The 16,440-nt window shown below is 36.3% G+C and overlaps 1 protein-coding gene across 1 annotated transcript in view; it reads right to left on the minus strand.

The window, feature by feature from the left end:
• GluRIB (Glutamate receptor IB) overlaps positions 1 to 16,440 on the minus strand; it is a 30,725-nt gene that overhangs the window by 13,590 nt on the left and 695 nt on the right. Inside the window, exons 2-7 of the mRNA XM_018008909.2 lie at positions 12,335 to 12,723; positions 11,758 to 11,910; positions 10,949 to 11,076; positions 10,308 to 10,437; positions 1,569 to 1,822; positions 1,288 to 1,452 (exon numbers count right to left, since the gene is read on the minus strand). Of these exons, the coding sequence (XP_017864398.1) occupies positions 1,288 to 1,452; positions 1,569 to 1,822; positions 10,308 to 10,437; positions 10,949 to 11,076; positions 11,758 to 11,910; positions 12,335 to 12,443 (939 nt within the window). The 5' untranslated portion in view covers positions 12,444 to 12,723. The remainder of the gene's footprint in view (positions 1 to 1,287; positions 1,453 to 1,568; positions 1,823 to 10,307; positions 10,438 to 10,948; positions 11,077 to 11,757; positions 11,911 to 12,334; positions 12,724 to 16,440) is intronic.

A 16,440-nucleotide genomic window follows, 5' to 3' on the forward strand; every position in this document is an offset into this window, starting at 1 on the left:
CTCAAAGGAAAGTGAAATTTTTTTGTATATAAATTTTTGTTGAAGTGAATCATGTTAAATTCGGAAAAGTTTTAAATTTGTGCCTTTCCTTGTTCTATTTTTTTTGTGTTAAATGCTAAAAGCAAAATTGTGTTAAATGTGTAAAATGTAAGTAAAACTTTCTAATTTGTATAGCTCATAAGTAGTAAGGCTTAATACGTGCATACAAATATGCATGAGTATGTGTGTGGGTGTGTGTGTGTGTGAGTAAAAGAGATTCGCACAAGTCAAATAAACAAATAAGCATTGTCAAAGAGAGCAACGGCAAAAAGGGATTGTCTGTGTATATATGTGTGTATGTACGTATGTAGAGCGTAACATTGAAGTCCCGAAGCAGAATACAAACTAACATTTAAGCGCCACAAATTGAAATCTTTGTCAACAAGGATAATGCCAAGGAAATACAAATATAAACAGCACGCAAACTAAACCAACTGTCGAGTAGTTTATGTGTGTGTGCGTGTTACAAGGACAACGGCATACATATGCATGTGTAACTGCGCCTTTTGTGTGTGCCTTTGACTGAAAGTTGCTGCTGAACTATGTAAAAAGTGAAATCTGTCGCACATTTTGTGCTGTTTGTGTTGCTATTTGACTACACAGAGCGTGAGCGAGAGCGAGACAGTGCGAGAAGAATGCAGCAAAAAGTATGCTACGGTTACAACAGTGTTCATCGTGAAACATCGTGACTGTGACTGCGAATAGCAAAAGTGATTTTTAGTTAACAGTCACATGTAGTGTAAAAAGACTGACTAGCTGTTATTAACAATTTCTATTATTTACAATCGCCGTTTGATTGAAACCACTAACTATATGTATGTTAACAAACAGAGTTAGACATCTTACTGCTGCTGTTATTAACAGTTACCGATTGATTCCAACTGTTTGGTATTAACAGTCACGTCTAAATTAGTAATGATGGGCTGCTTTCAAAAGTTAATTTTATATTATTAATCAAACTATTTATCTTTTTAGTGAAATAAATAAATATTAATATCATATGAGAACTTTACAGTCACAGTTGACATCGTAGTCTCAGTCACCGTCAGACCTCTCACTATCTAGCTCATCTCTATTCACATCGGTAAACATTAAATGCCAGCAAATATTTAACTGCTAGCAGCAATGACAATGCGTCCTTTGCAACTGCTTGCAGCTAGCGTAGACTCCCTCTCTTTCTCCCTCTCTCTGCCTCCTTCTCTCTCTCTCTCTCCCCTTCTTTCACTCTGTCTATTTATAGAGCCTTACCGAAATCGATTCACGGCCAGCACCGACACTAGTCTGTGGGTCGAGCCGCTTCCAGCTGTCATAGAAGTCGCGCACGAGACGACGATTTGTGTCCACAATGCGAAATCCGGTAATGTTAATGGCACCAAATTCGATTATCTCGCTTTCCCAGCGATCGTCCATGACCTGCCAAACGAAATCGATGCACAATGGATGAAAAGTCTGCCATCGCCATTGCCAGTGCCATGGCCATTGTCAAAGCCAGAAACTCTTGCAATAGCAGCGATAACTATCCTACTTACCAATCCACTCAATAGATAGTGATAGGTGCGACGACCCAAACGCAAATCTCGCACATGTTGTATCAGTATTTGCTTGGCCATTTCCGTTGGGCAATCCAGGACGATGTGCTTGTTGGTAAAGCGTCCGATATGCTCCAGCGTATGCAGGAACTCAATGGCCATGCTGACATTCGAGATGCGCTTGACCAGCTCCACTTGAAAGGACTCGTTCCCCGGCTTCAGGCCCTGGTAGATTTGTTGCAGTCGCAGCAGACCTGCAATGGCAATGGACATGGAGATGTAAGCGATGGCAGCACTCTAAGTGCGTTAATTAACAGTGGGCGCAGGCAGTAGGATGTATGAGGGGTGAAGGGGCACACATTACAGCTATTATCGCATTAGGTTGCGAATAGAAGCAATAACGATTAGTGGAGTGCTCAAGCTGTGGCTAATTGGATACTGAATTGAAATCGGCTATATGTGTTCCTAGAAATTTGGGTCTGTGTATTTATCAATGGAATCTACATGAAACCTTTTCAGAATGTGCTGAGTCGAAATGTGATTTATAAAGATACATATATACAGATGACGATCTACAGTGGGCATATAGATTTCTTGAGAAATCGAGTATTTCTTATAGTTTGCTTCTTATTATGCAAAACTACTCAAATTCGAGCGCTCATTGTTACAGTTTAAATTTAATAACTTCCAAAAATCATTCGGTTTCGGATTCGCATTCATTCTACTGAGGCCCTACTGTGAGACAGCTGCGTTATATCTCACAGATAGTTTCTCATAGTTAGATAGCCATAGTCGTACACACAGCAAACTCGCAAATTGGGGCCTAGAGCAAAGCCACGTGGCATGCAGCCCCGTTTGCTGCACGCCCCTGGAATTATCATTGGCCGAGATTTGTATTTGTGTTTATTGAGTTATGTCTCTCTCTCTCTCTCTTTGCTGCTGCTGTTGCTGCTTTTGTTGCCTTTGCTTTTGCTGCAACTAACTGCATGCTGCATACAACTTTCATTCGCACTTAAACAGATACGCAGGCCTCGAGGCAGCCAAAACTTGTCGATGGGGGACAGATAGACGGGTGGGCGGACGGACATCCAGGCAGATAGCTGCACAGATGATTTGTATGACAGCTACGCACAAAAAAAATAGCCTCACCTCTGCTCCCACTCTCCCCACACTCTCTCTCACTCTGCTGACTCTCTCCCTCTATCAGTCTGTCTCTTTCACTGCAGCTTGAATGCGCCTTCAATTTATGTTTGCGGATAAAATGGGATTTGCTTTGGATTTTGCAATGGCACATGCCTCTGACTCTATTCCATTGAGCGTTACGGCTGACACGCCCATTGAGGCGGTTTGCCGATGCTCACGGCAAAAACACACTCTCTCCCTCACTCACTCTCTCTCTCTCTCTCTCTATCTATCTCATTCAGTGACTCTATACATATCCAATTTGTTGTTGTTTTGATTTACACTATATACATATATATCCTGTGCCAATGCCAATGGATGAAGCTGGCTTATACCCTGTATGTTGAGAGAGCGGGGTATGATCTGTTGACGGGCAATAACTTGTACAACGGAAAAATTGAAAATTATAGGGTATGCATTGGCCTAATAAGTTTTTTTACTTAAAGAATTTGTGAATAGTTGAGCCTATGAAATAGATTAAACATAGATTTTTAGATTTGACTGAAGGTTAGTCAGTTAATTTACAAATTTATCTAAACAAAGCTTGATCGATAGAGGCTAGCTATAGGATTTCTGACAGCAAATCTGTACAGTCCCTACTCATTCGCTATATATTACAAACATTACATAATAATACTCCATTTAGATACTCATACAGGGTATCAACCACAAGTTTACCTAACTAGAGCCTAATATAGGATATCTGCTAGTCGATTACTTCCGCTCAGTTAATTCGTACTTCACTCGAAGAACCAATTTTTTGCGCTGTTTTAGTGCAATAAATTTTGCGCTTTGCCTTTTATACAATTTCATTTGGCCACACGCACATACACTCACACAAACACAGAGTCCCACTTCTATCTATCTATATAGCCCACTCCAAAGTCAATCGGCTTCTGCCCTGCCACGCCCCCTGTCGCTCCTTTAGTATTTTCTATAGTCCTTACGCTTGGCTCGCCTTTGGATTTGAGTTTTGGGTTTTTGTGTTTTTCGATTTGAGATTTGTCGTTTGGATTTCCATGTGTGTGTGTGCGTGTGTGTGAACGTGTGTGTGACCGTGTGTGTATGTGTGTGCGTATATTGAGAGTGTAATTGAGTAGCGTACTGTGCGCTGGCAGCGGCTGTTGGGCTTTTGTTTTATTTCATTTTTGATATGAAAACATTTGCGACTGCCACGCCCCCTCGCCCATCGAAACTTCTCCGATTCGCTATAATATGTTTGTACCCGAATTGATGGCTCGAAATTGGCTTCGCTGTCTTGATTCTTATTTTTGTTTTATGCTTTGTTCTCATTGTTGCTTTTGGCTTTTCTTCTTCTTCTTTTCATGTGTTGTTTTTGGGGTATTCTCATTTTCTCACTAAGTGTGGAACATTTTGAAAAAGTCATCAGTATAAATGGAATATATTTACAATTATATTAGAGAAGTTCAATAAGAAATTGTTTACTATATTAAGGGTATTCTCGCATTCTTTTTCAAATGTTTTTTCGTCTTTAGATTTTATTTGAGAATATAGAACATTTTTAAGTTTTAGATATACTATAATTGCTGCTTCTTATTAATTTTTTATTTACTATTCCCTTACTTATAAATAGTTTAAGGGTATTCCAGTATCAGTTTATCTTATTTTATATATTGCCTCATTTTTCTCCTGCTTCTTTTTAAGTATTTTGGCCTGTGCGTATTTCCGTTTTGTGTTTATTGTTATTTTTTGCGGCCTGTGACCTGTCGTATTGTTTTATGTTCGTTGCTTTCTTAGTCTGCGTTCGCTTTTATTTATGTTGCGAATTTAATTTACAATCATATTTATTTTTTTATGGCCATCTTGAAGCAAATTCAATTATATTCTCGATTCACCAAATTCACAAAGCCAAATTCAATGATTCTTTTTTTTTTTTTTCGTTTTAAAGCCAACGAATATCTATTATAGATATATATCTTATACTCTCTCAGTCTCAGCTTCCGTCCCTCTATCTGGAGTGTGCCTACTGTGTGTGGCTATGCAAATGCAGCAGAGACTGTCATATCCTGACTCTTGTTTATTTGCTGCTTGTCTATTTTCCACTCACATGCGAAAAGTAAACAAGACAATTTGTTATGTTAAACAAAAGTTAGTTTTGCGGAAATGAAGTTTTCCTCCCATCGGTAGTGACACTCAGACACACTCACACGCATACGCACGCACACTCTCGCACGCACACTCACACACATGCACACACTTAGCTAGGCTCTATAAAACACACTAACAAGCAAAACATTTGCTTACATATTTTATGCCCTAACAAATGAGAAAGATAATGGAATTATTATAGGCAAGTTTCTGTGCAGACAATTCAGCAGGCCTGAACTCTTAGCATATCTGAAATGTATGTATACCTACATATATATTTGTATATGTATATGCATTCACATACATTTATATATAATTAAGATAACTTTGATGTATTTAATCTAGCAAATGCTGCAGATACTTTTACTTTTAATGCTGGCTCATAAAATAAAGAGAGTATATAGGTTTTGTACAGTGCCAAAGCAAATCAAGTAGTACATATTGCATAAAGCTGAAAAGACTGAGGAGAAAAAAAAACACAAACCTTCTATGTAGCAAAAAATTACAGTATTTGAAGTTCTCAACTAAACTATTTTAAGACTCTGAACGTGTATTGCGGGTTCAGATACGTACAATTGCATTCTCTTTTGCTTTGAATTCGGATGGTTACAAATGTAAAAAATGTTTAATAAATTAAATATGTAAGTGAAATGATTTGAAATGTTTTCCATTTATTTCATTCTGTTTTATTTAATTTATTCCACTTTCTTGAACCAATCAATGTTGTTCTTCTTTCCAATTATGCTTTCTTTCTGTTAGTTTCTGTGCAACCGTAGCAACTGCTCGATATCGCAATCTCGCCTAGAAACATAACTCCTTAAACCCCTTTTCATACACACACATACACAGTTGAAAAGAGCAACTATCCTTAAAGAATATTTTAGATGTTTAACTCTTAAAGCGGAACAGTCCCCCGACCGTTCGCAACTTGGCTGCTTGTTATGGCCTTTACTTGTTCGCTGTTGTTGTGTGTTGTTATCAGAAACTTTGTTTGGTTTAATTACTTTGAAAGTATGGGCGTGGCAGTGGCAGTGGCTGAGCAGGATTCGGCCTTATGCGCATATGTTCGCAATGGCTTTGCTGGCAGCTGGCGGCTTCAAAAATGTATCAAATAACATGAAAGTGAAATCGCTGTAAAAGCCCATTATGGTTAAATTAATGGCTAACAAGCTGGCTGGCAGTTTATGCCAGTCCTGACTTCTGATCGAATCCTTTCCACGCAGTTTATGCAAATTTTCTCCAGATTTGTGTTTGTTCGATTTTTATTATTATATCATTTTCTAGTCGAAGGACAATGCGTAAGCGAACGCATTTCCTTATTATTATTCATGATGCTGCCTGCAATCAGATTTGTTTCTGATTTTTATGCACTCGTTTCGAATGATGAGAATGGAATAAAAACTCGAGGGAAAATAACTGAACAGACTATAGGGTATAGGAGGTATATACGATTATGGAGTTTATTGGAATAGGTAAGCAAAATATTTAGTTTTATGATGATCTGTAATAGGCAACAAAATTGGGTAAGCTTGACTGTGGGTTATACATAGTATTTTAATTATTTTACTTGTAGATTTGATTAACAACTCATTCTCAAATAAATCATCATACCCTACCTACGCAGCAGTTCGTCTACAGGGTATTTAAATGGAATTGCATTGATTTGATTTTGCGGCCTTCTCTAATATTTAAAAGCAATCAAAGCCAATCATTGACAATCAATCGATAAATAAGCGCATTTGCATAAATCTGCACTTGTCTACGGATTTGATTAGCCATCCAGTTTTAAGGATTTAAGCAAGGATTTTTAGTACCTGTTGTTCTGTCCGGATGTTTAATAAAATATTTATAAAGACGGACAAAGAGAGAAGAGAAACGAATAGAGAGAGAGAGAGAGAGAGAGAGAGAGAAAGTAGAACTCATTATTTGACCGGCAGATGAGCTGGCAAAAATGTCCTCTATATCCTTTGCTAACCAGGCGATAAATGCAAATGCCTCTCAACTCTGGTCCTCTGTCTCTGTTGCCTGCGTAATAAATTTTCGGTACAACAATGAGTTGAAATGCCTACGCTTGGACAGGAGTCATTCTTTCAATACGACCTCCTGCTGCTGATGCTGTCCCTATGTAAAGGAAACATGAGAATAATACATACGCATAGACACACACATACATATATTATGAGACAGTGTGCTGAAAAATAAGTGAGACATTTACTTTCATTACAGACACTTGATTGTATACATTCAATATCAACTCAGTTTACATACATATATAGTTAGTATATATGTATGTAAATGCAGACTTTTCTTTGATTTGGCTTATTTGGATTTTTGTATTCAAATAACAGAAGCTGTGTAATATTAGATAAATAATATATTTCATTTTATTCTTCACACGAAATGTGAATACAAAATGACAAATATATATTTATATATCAAAAGAAAAAAATATCCTTGTTGTGGGCTGAAATTGAAATCTATGGAACGTAAATGAAACTTTATTGAAATCTGAATAAATTTGACTAGCTTAAATTTGTACAGCAAAGTTTATTGAATGTTTATGAATTTTTATTTATTGAGTGATTTAATTATAATTTTGGAAGTGTATGCAAATTGTATACATTTTAGTTTGGGGAGAGACTGTACGGCATAAAATTTGGCAAAAAGGAATGATGGTGTTACTTTAGCAAAGCTGAACTTTAAGATTCTGTCTTTAATCTCTGAAATTTTGCTTAAACTGAATATCTGATTTCTCCGAAAAACTTAAATTTGTATTGTTATCATTATTTTTTTTTTTCACAATAAATATTATTTAATTTCCAAATTAAATGTGAAAGTAGCTAGAGCAAGCATAAAGCAAGAAATCAACAAAAATATCTCTAGAGAGCACAGCCGTTTGGGGAATATATTCTTATCCAACTAGTAGCTGCAGGCACAACATGCGCCAGCTCTCCATGGATTCGTAGACTTACAGTGCGAAAGCCATAATCTTATAGCCCCAAAATTAAAATGGGTGTACGCCAATTTCGCAAGTCGAAGTCGTAAATACAAGCGACAATAAACCCATAAGCTGGCAGGCATATACGCATGAATTAGGGCGCGATGCCCGATGCCCCCAAAAAATAGAAATGGGAAAAATGGAAGACAAAAAATACAAAAAAAAAAAAAAAATAATAAATATATATATATATATATATATATATATATATATATATATATATATATATATATATATATATATATAGAAAATATTGTGGGTGAACTACCATATAGTGACTATTAGTATTTGTTGTTGTTGTGGTGATTGCTTTAGCGCTGCCAATAGCCATAAATAGGTTTTTGTTTTTGCTATTCCTTGGGTTGGGAGGGTCACTAGGCGAAAAATGTTTCTCCAATTTCTGTGTAATAAACTCGTTTTGCGTGGCACAAATAAACATTCACACACACGCACACACTACATACACAAAAGAGGCAGAATAAGAAGTAGAATAGAATCTCGTATAAGAACAGTTGCCAGCGCTCCACACATGCCGCACAGATGCGAGCCAGGCCAAAAACAAAAGCCGTTAACTTGCTACGTCGTTACGTGCCAAGTAGCCAGCCGATGAGCATATTCCAATACTCTGCTTGAATCCGCTCTCTGTGCTGGCAGCCTGTGTAAACATGCCCATAAACTGAAGAGCTACAATTATTGTGGAAGGCACAAAAAAAATTGAGAAAAAACAAAAGGCGTTGCCTTTGGCCCGACCAGACGAAATCTCAATTTTGAGACAAATATATGTGAGTGTCAAAATCTAACACAATAGATATACAAATGCTGTAAGAAGAAGGCGCATCAGTTAACAATAATATTTTAATATGTATATATAGTTCTGTTTATAAAAATAGTAGAGTTGCACTAAATAAAACAAAAATTAAATGAAAATATGAAAAATGAGTTGCCCTTAGTTTGAAAAGAATTAGTATGAGAATCGCTTTACTTTAGATTTGAATTATCTTGATTTTGAGGACTTTATATAGAGAGATATATCTAATCTAATTGAAGCCTAAGAACTGGAAAACTGCGCTAAATGTGCCTACATATAAGTACATATTTAGATCTAAATAGCTTTACAAGTTTCCGATGTGCTGCTCTAGCTTTACGATTCACGTTCTCTTCTTTTTCTTCCTCCGATTCTTCTACTTTTGCTCAAGAGGCCTACATGCCATCTCTTTCTCTCCTACAGCAGCACATGCTCCTGGGGCTACTAGTTTTAGTATACTGAAAGCTGGCTGCCAACTTGAGTAACACCTCCAACATTACTCTAACAATATGACGCCCCCTTGTCATGTTAGTTTAGTTAGTAATAATATCTGAACTCTTCACAGTTTTTTTCTATTTTCTCTGTATGCTTTGTTAGTCATCTATCGAGTGTTTTTAATACGTAAATATTTGCTTGGCAAACAATCGAAATCTGAAGAGCTTCTTTTTACATAAGTAAGTCTGGTTTGCCATAAATGAATATTCATATAGATATTCATATCTCACACCTGTGCCAGATTTCATGACTCTTTGTTATGCTTGAAATTTGATTGAGGGCGAGTCTTAAACTATGGCAGCCTATTCAAACAACTTAAAACAAACAAACGCCTTGATGCGCACAGAAATATCACAGACGGGCCGATAGAGAGAGATAGAGTGGGAAAGAAAAGAGAAGGACAAAGTGAAAGAGATTGGTAGATATAGACAGTGAATGAACGTTAACACTCGCTGTGGTTAAATTGATTGAGTGCCATAAAAGAGATTTTCACGTGGCATTCATTAATAATAATAATGCAGACGTCCGCCAGTTGACCAAGCAGCATTGTCTGCTATCGTCTGGCCCTGTCTGTCACTCTATCAACAATATCTATATAAAACCGATGTCTGTCTGCCTCTCTGTCCTCCTGTCTGTATATATGTTTATCCCACAGCCATATAAGCCAATTGGCTGTCAGTGCAGACGGCTGTGTCATTAAGTTTTATTTATAAACTGGCTAAATGGAAAATCCTCGCAAAAACTTATTACAAAGCAAATTGAGCGATTTAACGACGGTGAGAAGGGCAGGCAGATAGCGAAGAGACTGAAAGAGAGAGAGAGAGAGAAAGAGAAAGATTGCATGAAACTCGGCTTTCATAATGAAAGATGATTGACTCCCTTGAGCATGGCCGGAAACTGGCCCACTTGTAGCTCAATCTCACACTATATTAGTTATGCATACACTCAAAGAAAATTGGTTAAAGTTGTCTAATTAGGGAAAGTCTAAAGGAAATTGGGTACAACTCTTCAAATTTTATATTATTATATAGTGAATTTTCCGTAATATAATTTAATATATTTTTTAAAGCATTTATCCACAATTTTTTGTAGTGTAGGCAAATACAAAGGTATATTATACATATATCTGTATATGGTTTATTGTACTCACCATCGTGGGAATCATAGAGATAAATTATTTTGCGCCAGCCATAAAACTGTATTGTATCAATGATTGCCTGATGGTAATCCGGGCGCATGCTGAGGGCAAAGTCCAGGAAGCCAGACGATGGCGTAAGCACCTAAAAACGCGCAAATTATGGAAAACAGCGGTCATATACATACATAAAGAAAGAGATAGATGTGCGTGTGCGTGTACGTGTGCATGCGCGTGTGATTGTGAGTGAGAGTGAGAGGGATGGCATGGCAGGTTAGTAAACATGAATCATTATTGAGTCCTGTTTGGCGGGGCCCATTGTTTCGTTTGGCTCGTTTTGGGCATTTGGCTCACTGATTTATAGAGCTTGTTTGCTTATAAATTTTTAAAGAGCGCCATAGAGAGCATCATTAGGGCAAAAAAGAGACTCTGAGCCTGGTATATTTATGATTATGATTTGGAAGCCCCTCATAAATTGTGCGTTTGTGTTTGGGTGTTTTTTGTTGTTGTTGTTGTTTGTGAAAAGTTTTGCACACGATTTCAAGGTTAGCAATTTAAGGACAGTCAACGTTGCGTATGATTAATATTTCATATTAAAATAGGCAAACCGGCAAACCGGTGCACTTTAATATTTATTAGGCCTTAACGCTGCTTACCTTCTCCGGAAACCAGGGCGTCACAAAGGGCATCTGAAACGTATTCGAGTAGGAGTGGAGCGTATCAAAAGAGTCGGGCGAAACGGCGCCCAGCATAGAGTAAACGCCCCGTGAGAACTGATTACAAACTGTGTGGGAATAGATTTAAAATACATATAAAATATATAGCTAAACTTTATTTTTCCCATGCTGTAAAAACTATGCCAAAAATTAGTTTCTGATGAGATTTTATTTGAGTTTTAACTAGTTTCCGACAAACTGTTTACAAATTGAGTTGCCTTTTGATGAGCGGTTTTCTACGTGCTACATTCATAATATATTAAAATGTTTGTGTGCAAAATGTTTTCGAAAGTATTTAAATGCTTTATACGCAATAACAATTGAGGTAGATGTGCGTATGTGAAATAACTTGTGAATTGAGAAATGGAAAATTTAGAGAAAGCTGAGAGTATAATAGAGATGTTTGGCAATATTAGGCTTTAAAGAGTTTTAAATTAGAGAAAAACTTTTTTTCTTGATTTGATTGTAAAAAAATTTAAGAATAAAATAAAATAAAAAAAAAAAGTATTTGATTATAATAATATAAGTCAAATTAAAAATCTATACTTACACTATATATAAATTTTAATATATATATATAAATACAAAAAAATTAGATATCATGGAAAAATTATCTTAATCCTTATATCTAGCTAAAAATTGAGTAAAATTCTAAACGAATTTTACGAAAATTTAATACATTTCATTCATAAGTTCAAATTCACATTAGCTCACAAAATTACAGGGTATTTATATAGAAAGCTACTCACTCAGTCGTGACAATTTGAAGGCATCCGCTGTATTTATGACATCGACATACGCCTGCAGCTCGAAGCGACGCGAGGAGACATTCAGATTATGATTGAGCATGGCGTACTTGAATGCCGATTGCACCTCGTCCGTGCCCTGTTCGAAGATGGCACCTGTTGCCAAGCAAAATAACAGAAGTAAAGAACAGTAAGAACATGTTTTCTAGCCAATAGCCACAGTTGAAATTGTCAATTAGGTAAGGGAAAAGAGCACTTTAAACTTTGTAATTGGTTTTACGCTTGAATTTTATTTGTGCAAAAAAAACTTAGCAGGCTTCGTTAGCTGGTTGGCTGCTGCCTTTGTTGTTGTTGCTGTCCCTGTCTTGGCCAATTTGGAGAAAATTTGGTGCAAGCTAATAAGCGTTTGCCGTTTCAGTTTACACAAATGGCCCACAACTCAAGCACTGAGCTCTGTCGCTTTTTGGGCATGCAACTGCAACAGGCAGCAACTTCGAGCTACTCTAACAGAACGTGCCCATCAATTACCAATTGGTTTTAAGTTACCTACCCGCTGCAGCACCCACATTCATCCACTTACCTAACGGTATTTTCTCAGTTAACGATGGCTGACCATTGACCGTTGTACACATTAGCCAGAAGGCAAAGCTGGGCCAAAGCCAGTTGTTGGATTCCTTGTTAATGCGCATTCTGTTATTTCTGTGGATGGGGCTGTTGTTGTTGTTCTTATTGCTGTTGCTGCTGCTCTGTTGGTTGTTGTAGTCGTGATTGTTGTTTACTTGAATTATTTGTTGATTTTGGCTGCCGTTGACGGCATTTTGAGTATTTTTGTTGCACTCACTCAGTTGGGTATTTGCATTATTTGTTTGCTTATTTTTCACTCTGTTGACAATTAGCAATCGATCGAAGTGGGCTTAGTGCAACATTTTAATAATAATATTGACATTTATGTTAATTTGTTGTTGATTTCTAAAAATATGAAAATAGATATTGAGAACAAATTTTATTTAGGGGATTATTGTTTATTTGCATTAAATATGTTAAGCTTTCTTTATATGTTTGATTAGATATTATTTGATTTTATATGAAAGGCTCGAAATGAAAAGACTGCTAATAATGAAATTTACTAAATATATTTTTTATCAATCCGGCAAAAATCATTTCAATCAAATTTATTTCTATAAACTGTAATCGTAGAATATATCGATAAAAATTATAGGTATATAAACTATCGTCATTATTTGGTTGCGTCTGTTTAGCTCACAGATCTCAGAATTTAGCAACTTTTGACATCTGAAGCTTGCTTTATAATGTGTCTATAGATAGCCATATATATAGGCATATCAAAATACAAGTATGTCTACAAATATAGCTAAATAATGTATAAATAGCATACTTATGAACCTTAAGTCCTTTTAACATTAACATTTGAAAATATATAAGCCCTCCTGCTCTCAACATTCTATTGATTTCTCGTTTAGGGCTTATTTTGGATACATTTGGTCCATTTATTGCGCCTTAACTTGATTGCCCGGCTTTGGCATACATTTTAAGCTGCTTAATTTGAATTTATTTTCTATGTGAGCTGTCTGCACACACACACATTTCACATACACACAAATTTCACGCTGTCACGCTTCATGCAGCACGTGTCTCTGGCACCCTCTGCTAGCCATTGCTGAGGCAGCACTCCCATCCATTTCACTCTGCTCAGATGCTCACATTTATGAGAGCCCATTGTCAAAACCCGTCCGCCCACTGTCAAGCGCGCCCCCTTCCCGAGCTCTCTAGACTCAAGCCATGTCCAAGTTTGTTCGCGGCGTTGCATTTGTATGTGTAGCAGTCTCTCCCTCTTTCTCTGTCTAACACTCTGGCTGGCTGTGTCTGTGCGTGTTTGCTTAGTGAACTGTATGTAAATATACACACACCCATACACGCATACATGCGGCTAACTGGCAGCGCTGCCTCAATCCTCTGGCCTACCTGGCAAGCCTCTGTCAATGCTGCGCTCAGGTGTGTTGCCCTTAAAGCGATTCTCATTGTTGTCGTTGTTGCACTGATAGTTAGTATGTCAACTCGTAGTCTTATTGTGGACGCCGTGTGTGTGTATATGTCCTCTCGTTATCCTTAGGGCTGACTGCCTCCCTGGTTTTCTGCTGATTTTGCGCTTACTTTAAATGTCTTTCGTTTGGTACTTCTTTCTTTCCACTTTTTAATTTTTTAAATCGGTTGACCAGCTGCTAGAATCAGCTTTTAATATGCACTAAACTCTTTTTACGCAGCAACTCACTTAAATACGGTCACACTTATTTTTCTTTTTTCGGACTCTTTAAATATTTTTGGTTAAATTGTTTTTTAAGCCGCTTATTTCGGCCACATTGTCAAAAAAAGAAGAAGAAGAACGAACTATGGCAGAGCTTTTAATGAAAGGCCTTTTTTTTTGGTAAGCTGTAAGCATATACAATTTTGTTTTTTTTTTTTTTAAGTCTGTGGCTGTTAAATGTAAAAATTTGCTTATGGCGTTGGGCATATAATGTTGATATATTGTGTATATAAATTTGTATATATGTATATGATATATATATTATATGATAAATATTACACATGTATGTAAGCTGATTTAACAGTTGAGTTCATTGTGTGTTTCATGCTTAATAATAAACAAGTTTTAGTCCAACAGATTTTATTATTTAGAAAAAAAAGTTAGTATGTGTGATTATTCAATCGTGACTGCAGCGAGGGATACGTGTAGAGAGAACTATTAGAAATGGAGAGATGAAAATCTTTTGTAAGCGTGGAAAATGTTTAAGCTTAAATCAGACTGAGCGTATACTTAATAATCTGTTAAATAACATTTTTTTTTTTTTGAATACAATTGTAAAGCAAACATTGCTATGCCTTCTCCCTATATGTGCCTCATCTGCTTGGCATTACTCTCACATACATGTATGTACATATATTTAGTCATAAAATGCCCAACAAAACAGTTATCCACTTAAATTATAGACATAATCTTGGACACGTCCTAGTTTGCTACGACTTTTTACGACACATTTCCACAATTTTATGATACTTGTAACTCTTAGAGATTTAAGCGGGTCAGAGATGATAAGTATATATAGTATATATAAACATATATACGCATTAGAGTAACATTATGCAAACCTTCTATTGCATTTAATAATTAGTCAAATATTTAACAGAGAACTCTTTAGCTTGTGGTTGAGAGTGAGTGTGCCTTAATGGACCTTTTGGAAAATAGATTAACAGACGCTTTATATTCATAAGCAGAGCCTCAGACTCGTTGACTATTTAAGCACTTGGAACTTTATTCATTATCATGACTGCAAAACTAATGCGGAATGGAAGTCGTAATCAGAGTCTGGAGTCTGAAGTCGCAGTCGTAGTTGAAGTTGAAGGAGGAGTAGGAGCTGGGCCACTTAATTAAATTTAAATTAGAGGCCTAAAAGTTGCACGTCACGAACCAACTCTATTTCAGAAGGAAAACAAAATAGAATAAAAAAAAAAAAAATAAATAAAATAAAACAAACAAAAAAGAAACATAGATAAATGAAACGAATGAATGAACATTTAGACTAAAAGAATGCAAAGGATCCTTGACTAGGCTCGGCGAGTAGAGGCTGAGTGTAGGCGGACAGATAGACATTGGGGTCGCTTCATGCTTACTTGCCTTACAGCGTCCACTTTTGTTAATTAAATAATTATTTTGTAGCGAGTTGCTAATTACTTTTTACTCTTTTGGACTTTAAACTCGACTTCCATTCATTCGCCACTTGCCACATTTAGCAGCTGCTTGCTGCTGGCTGCTGGCTGTTGGTGACTTTTTGTTTCTGACCCCCATCACTTGCACCTACGCTCATGCTCGCTGATAGCTATCAGCTGCTCCTAAATCGCAAGCGCTTTTAAATCCATCTCTAAAAAAAACAGGCATTTGAAATGTGAACAAAAACTTCTGTTTTTTCCACTTCACCTGATGTCGGATAAAAAAGAGAACTTTTTCCTGTGGGTTTTAGTCGAGCACATGCTCTATTTATTTAATTATTGTGGCTCTTTGTCAAAAATATTTTTCTGATTTTTTGTTTTTTGCATATCAAAAACTTAACTTTGTTTCTTTTGATTAGGGTTAATAGAATCGAGCATGCAGAGACAGAGGTCTGGCATAGACAGAAAGCTAGAGAGAGAGGGAGAGTAGTTCTTTAAATAAATAAATATCTTATATCTAAACAGTTTCCACTGAAGCCACTCCATTGTGGATTTCTGTCGTCCTTTGCTCTAATGCGAGCTCTATGTACATTAAAATTGATTGTAGAAGTGTTTTTTATTGACAATTCGGTATCACAAATCCACAAATTTAGGTTTAGAAATAATTAAATCAAACTTTTCAAATGTAGTTTATCAACAAACTATACACCTGAAAAATTCAAAAATTTCAAAATTTGAAGATTGCACACGATTTTTAATAAATTTAAAATCATGCGTCGATTGAGTTTTTTACTTTATGTATAATATACTTAATACTTTTCATTTATATATATTTATTCATATATTATTACAAATTCATCGTGCACATTCTTAGCAGGTTATGTGCTGAAAACGCAAATACCCTCGTTACAAGGGTATTAAATTTAATATGCTAACCAAATGTTGGCAATATGCAAAATTCGC

Source organism: Drosophila arizonae, chromosome 4 (genome assembly GCF_054131065.1).
Source record: "Drosophila arizonae isolate 15081-1271.41 chromosome 4, UAZ_ARI_1.0, whole genome shotgun sequence".
In the NCBI taxonomy this organism is placed as follows: domain Eukaryota; kingdom Metazoa; phylum Arthropoda; class Insecta; order Diptera; family Drosophilidae; genus Drosophila; species Drosophila arizonae.